The 5571-nt window shown below is 46.0% G+C and overlaps 1 protein-coding gene across 1 annotated transcript; it reads right to left on the reverse strand.

Moving 5' to 3' along the window:
* Positions 1 to 2913: 2913 nt before the first annotated feature.
* LOC110701541 lies at positions 2914 to 4256 on the reverse strand. The gene is made up of 5 exons (XM_021879174.1): positions 4146 to 4256; positions 3788 to 4059; positions 3635 to 3710; positions 3496 to 3549; positions 2914 to 3378 (listed from the first exon to the last, which is right to left on the reverse strand). The coding sequence occupies exons 1-5, from the start codon at positions 4254 to 4256 to the stop codon at positions 2914 to 2916; spliced, it is 978 nt and encodes a 325-aa protein (XP_021734866.1).
* Between the last annotated feature and the right edge of the window lie 1315 nt (positions 4257 to 5571).

Consider the following 5571-nt stretch of genomic DNA (forward strand, 5'->3'; position numbering starts at 1 on the left):
CCAAGTCAATGGAACGTACAAGGCCACTCATCCGGCCATGATAAAATATTTGCAGGCGGTCAAAAATGAAATCGGGACACTTGAGGAGTTTCATCTATGTCAAGTGCCCAGGTCTTCAAACAATCAGGCGGATGCTCTGTCAAAACTTGCATCATCCGCCTCCTGTGAAACGCCCCGGTCAGTTTTCTGGGAGGTCATGGAAAAGAGAAGTATATCTAATGAAGACCCCATTGGAATTATTGACCGAAGCTCAACCTAGATGGACAGCATCCGGGCCTACCTTGCAGACGGCACGCTCCCTGATTCACCCCAGAAGGCGGCTGTTCTGAAAAAGAAAGCGGCAAACTTCGATCTGAGACAAGGAGAACTCTTCAAGACTGGTTTTTTGAAACCTCTGTTGAAGTGTGTTACCCCATAGAAGGGTAAAGAAGTTCTCAAAGATTTGCATGCGGGTTTCTGCGCCTCCCATATAGCCGGCAGGTCCTTAGCTGCCAAGGCCAGGCGGCTCTATTTCTGGCCGACTCTGGAGTCGGATGCAATGGAAATGGTAAAAAAAATGTGACAAGTGCCAAAAGTTTGGCAAGCTTATCCATCGTCCGGCCACATACCTGATGGCCATCCACAACCCAATACCCTTTGCTAAATGGGGCATGGACATACTTGGGCCTTACACAACCGCCCCAGGCGGCAAGCACTATATATTGGTAGTTGTGGATTACTTTACCAAGTGGGTAGAGGTGGAGGCGGTTAAAAACATCAAGACTAAAGATGTCATTTCCTTCATATGGAGGAATATTATCACTCGTTTCGAGGTGCCTATGTCTATGGTTTTTTACAACGGTCCTCAGTTTGAGACGCCTCAGCTCAAGACTTGGTTGGGAGACCAGGAGGTCTCAATTTTCTTTGCATCAGTCGACCGTCCCCAAGTAAACGGCCAGGTCGAAGCCTTCAACAAGTTAATCTCAGACGGGATCAAAAAGAAAATAGAGAGAGCTGGTGGCCTTAGGGCGGATGAATTACCACACGTCCTTTGGGCCATCAGAACAACCGCCAAAGGGGCAATTAGAGAAACCCCATTCCTCATGGTGTATGGTGCAGAAGCTGTCCTGCTCATCGAACACTATGAGCCGACTCTTCGAATCATGTTGTATGATGAAGAGGCAAACTGGGAGGCCATGCGGCTAGCATTGGACTCACTTCCAGAGCACAGGGGCAATGCTGCCTTGCGCCATGAGATTTACCGTCTGAGAATGACTCGGGCTTACAACAAAAGAGTACACAAGCGTCCTCTCAAAGTGGGGGACTTTGTGTTACGGAAAATGGAGGCAGTCGGTAGGGCGAATGAGCAGGGAAAGCTAACCCCAAATTGGGAAGGCCCCTACCAAATCTATGATGAAGTAAGAGACGGCACCTTCCGACTGGAAGAACCAGACGGTATGCGGCTTCCTAGAACTTGGAATGTAGACAACTTAAAAAAGTACTACTTCTAAGAATTTTTGTAAATGTTTCAAAGCTTTGATTAATGAGAATATGTCTTCATTACCCAAACTTGTCTTTTTGCTAATTTTTGCTAGCATCGCCTGTATAATGTGCAGACGACCACTCTATTTGTAAAGCGTCTGTCCCAACAACAGACGCCCCATTCCGTCTGAAGGAGCCTACTGCACCAAAGAAGTCGACCCTACTAACTAATTTATTTTTAAGTTAAGTCCAACACTTAACGGCTATTTACCATTTTTAAAGAGGCCAATGGCCGGATATTAATAAAACGATAGAGGCCGACGTCCACAATCTGCTCCAACATGAGTATGACCGTATGCTCCAACATGAGTCAGATAACCGACGACGTCCATTCGGGCGAATTTGTCGAGGAGAAGAATCTCCCATTTGGGTGGCACATTGCTCTACTAATACATCAAACGGCCCTACCGAATGCTAAGGAAGCATCTGTAGTTGTTTGAATAAATCGAAAGTGAAATCTAAAAGGCCGAGAATTTTTCAAATTGTTCTATTAAAATTGGAGAGTGGTCACTGTTTCATGACTAGAGGCTATCGAGGCATAAGGTCGGATGCGCCTGTTGTTGCTCTTGGGAAAGACAGGCGGAAGATTCTTTTCCAGTCAAAAAGCTATGTAAAAACTTAGCATTCTTCGTACACGAGGCTTATAGCCGGATGCGCCTGTTTCTGCTGAAAGGCAGGACAGGGGGCCTTTCTCTTATTAAGAAAGCGGGCTAAAAAACTTAGCAGGCTATTTACACAAAAGAGAGGCCCAAGGCCAGATGCGCTTGTGCTTTGCTCTGGGGAAAACCAGGCGGAATATTTTTTCTTAACAAATAAACTAAGTTAAAACTTAGCATCTTATTTTAATGAGGCCTATGGCCGGATGAAATCAAAGGACCAACTACTCTGCATGGCCGTCTATCGCTTGGTTTGGGGCAATCACCATAGTGATTGATTGACTTAGAAACCATGCATACTCTTCTAAGTATCAATAATTTCTAAGTCAATCAATCCAATCAACCGAAACCAATCGACATCCGCCCAGGGTCAAGAACATTCGCATACTATACAAGCTAAAATACTTAGTTAAAATTCTATGCATAAAATTTGGAAGCTTTGTAAATTTTTAAAAGCATAAACACCAATATAAATAAAACCGGTCAATTGATCGGATGCTTCATAAAAATTAACAGCCGTCAAAATTGACAACTGTAAAGAGTTAACTGGCTAATCCAGAAGAATTGTTGAATTACCCGACCCCTTGGTCGGTAAAGATACATTTTTACACGGCACACAGGCCGGAAGATCAAATACATGGCCATTCGGCCGCAGAAGAAAATTATAAAAAGCTTAAGTAACAGGGGAGAAGTTCTCAACGTTGGCAGCCGCATCATCCATATTTTCACTCGCCGGCTACTCAGCATTTTCACCATCCTCCTCGTCCCCCTTCTCCTCCCCAGAAGAGCCCGATGAGGAGTCGGACTCTTCACCCTCAGCAGCAGCCTTGGTCGCCTCCTCTTGGGCTTGTCGAAGAAGGTCAGCATTGAAATCCTTGTTGGCTTGGTCAAATTTGGATTTCCAAGTGCTATAGTCAGCACCCGGCTGTACCGCCTCCCATGCCGTCCGCATGATGGCCTCATAATCTTCAATCATTTTTTTGACAAGGGCCTCCTTCTCCTCATCAGCTCGGGACTCAAACTTGGCCTTCAGCTGCTTCTCCTGGTTCGCCAGGCGCATCTCTAGGCGGCCAACCCGCTCCTTGGCCCTCTTGGCTTCTTTCTTGGCCTCTTGCAGAGGCTCAAGCTTTTCCTTAAGACCTTTAATTTCGGCCTTAAGATCATTAATTTTGGAGCGAGCCGAATCAAGGTCCTTCTTTACCTGCAGGTTGGCATCCGCTTGGGAATACATCATATCAAGGGTCAGTAGCTCATTTTGATCAATTTCAAATTGAGCTCAGTCTAAGGCGGACTCGGCCCGAGCTTTAGCAGCTGTTACCTCTTTGGAATTTTCCTGAAGAGGCTTCCTTAGCCCCCTAATGCACATCATAGCCTGGATATGAGTAAAGAGTCGAATGGTTAAGACCAGTCGGATATATACTTAACAATAAGTAAATCAAGATAATTCTCTACCTCACGGACGCCTTGTCCTCTGGATCAAGTTCCCTCAGCATCCCTTGGCCATCTGGACGACGGTCGACCTTTGCACAGGAGCTGCAAGATTAAAATTAGTCAAGAAAATTCTAAGAAACTATCTACATGATGGTATCCAATACAGAGGCGGTTTATACCATCCGACTGAACCTCCTCCTCCTTCCCATGGCGCCTCTTCTCTCCTGCTGAGCCGACAAGCAGTAGTGGGTTTCTTAAAGCAACCCTTCAATGCCTGATTGGCATCCAGTTTGCTGACCTCCCTGTCAGCTTCAAGAGTAGAGTCGTCTCCTCTTTTAGGCTTGTGAGCAATGTGCTTTCGGTTCTTGCCGGATGCACTCACATCACCCGTCCTAGTCTTTTGGATTTTGGATTGGGATTGCTTAGAGGGAGAAGGTCTGGTGGAGCCACTCTGCATTAGAAAAAGGAAAAGGCGGCAGAAAACAGGCGGGCAAAAATTGACCTTGCTCAAAAATATTAAGTATTATAAACAACTACCTTGGGGGTCCCAACTGTTTTCTGCTCGTCACCCGCTCGATTAAGGATGTTCGAGTGATATTTTGCAGCAGAGACAACAACCAGCTTCCTCGTTGCTGAGATCTTTTCCATGGCTTTGTCTGCACCAAAAGTAGGCAAGGTCGGATGTCATAAAAGTCCGCTTGCTTTGCGGAACATGGTGATAGTAGAGAGCGCGTTCCAGGCACCTAAAAGCACTCGGCTCGGCCCATCCTTCTCCGCTCTCCACTAACAAGGACTCCCTTGTAGTGCCTATCTTTGCTCTGGCCTCCTCTAAAGAAATGGAGGCATTTTCAGAGGATGACGAGGCCAAATCGTCATCAGAGCTCTCCCTAGAGCTGGGGGACTGCCGACTGGGGCCAGCAGGGTCCTCCCTAGGCTCTCTTTCGAAGCCTGTTCTGAAGGCTCGGGCTTGTATTGATTGTCGGCTTCCCACAGTATGGTATTGCTGGGGGTGCCGCTCGAAGAAGGGGGAGAATAATAAGTTGGAGTTTGGGGAAGGTCAGATGAAGGGTTTGGGGGGTTTTCAGAGATTTCACTAGCAGGCACCCTAATGGAGCCATCAGAATTGACAGTCTCACTGTCGGCGGATAAAAGGAACCATCCTCCCTATATCTCCTTGTTGTTTGCTTTGTTCTGGCCATCGTGTCCTGCAGAGGCACAGACACTGTCGGATTTGGAGATGTAATTAAAGCAAAGTTCTCCAACGAGCATTCGACACTCCTAGTTCTAGATTCAGTCGTCCCCGGTGACCGGCTGATCGCTAACCTAGGTCGTACCGGGTGCGTTTGGGAAACCATTTTGATAAAAAAAAGTTAAAGAAGAGAACAGGCGGTTACCTTTAAGCGCCCCTTGCTGGATCCAGTCTTAGTGTTGTAACTCTCCCAAGGGACAAAAAACCCAGAAACAATAACCACCATAAATATTCCATTAAGATTCAAGGTAAAAAAGAATTGAAATTTTTCGTTAAAACGAAAAATCTCTCAAAAAAGGCATTTCTGGTCAGATTTTGGCTAAATACACAGTCCTAAACGGGTAAAATCATTTCCATAACATGATTTCCACCCAAAATTCACTATTTTTGGGCGAAAATCTTGGTTCTAGGCTGAAGACAACTCTAATACGCTGTTGGGTTTCGATGAGTCCAACTCACCGTGGAAAAAAAAAACCGAGCCAAGACCACACTCACGATTAATATAATCACAAAGCATAATTAACTTAAACAACAAGAATTAAGGAAATATTAATACCTTTGACGCGTGCTTCGCTCTCAACGAGAGCTCTTACTTCGAAAGCTCTAAGTCTCGCTCGCACGAAGACCTCCAACGGAAGTCCATCCGCAACTCGACCCCGGCAATGGTCCAATGCTTAGAGGTTAGCTAAGCTCGGCCTAAACCCGAGTAATTAT

This window comes from Chenopodium quinoa, unplaced genomic scaffold, assembly GCF_001683475.1.
Source record: "Chenopodium quinoa cultivar QQ74 unplaced genomic scaffold, ASM168347v1, whole genome shotgun sequence".
Lineage (NCBI taxonomy): Eukaryota > Viridiplantae > Streptophyta > Magnoliopsida > Caryophyllales > Amaranthaceae > Chenopodium > Chenopodium quinoa.

Coding starts and splice junctions, on each gene's coding strand:
- LOC110701541 (XM_021879174.1), bottom strand. CDS start 4,256: ATGGAAAAGATCTCAGCAACGAGGAAGCTGGTTGTTGTCTCTGCTGCA. Junction 3,550..3,634: donor ATCCAGAGGACAAGGCGTCC/GTGAGGTAGAGA, acceptor ACTCATATCCAG/GCTATGATGTGCATTAGGGG. Junction 3,379..3,495: donor TTCAGGAAAATTCCAAAGAG/GTAACAGCTGCT, acceptor GCCAACCTGCAG/GTAAAGAAGGACCTTGATTC.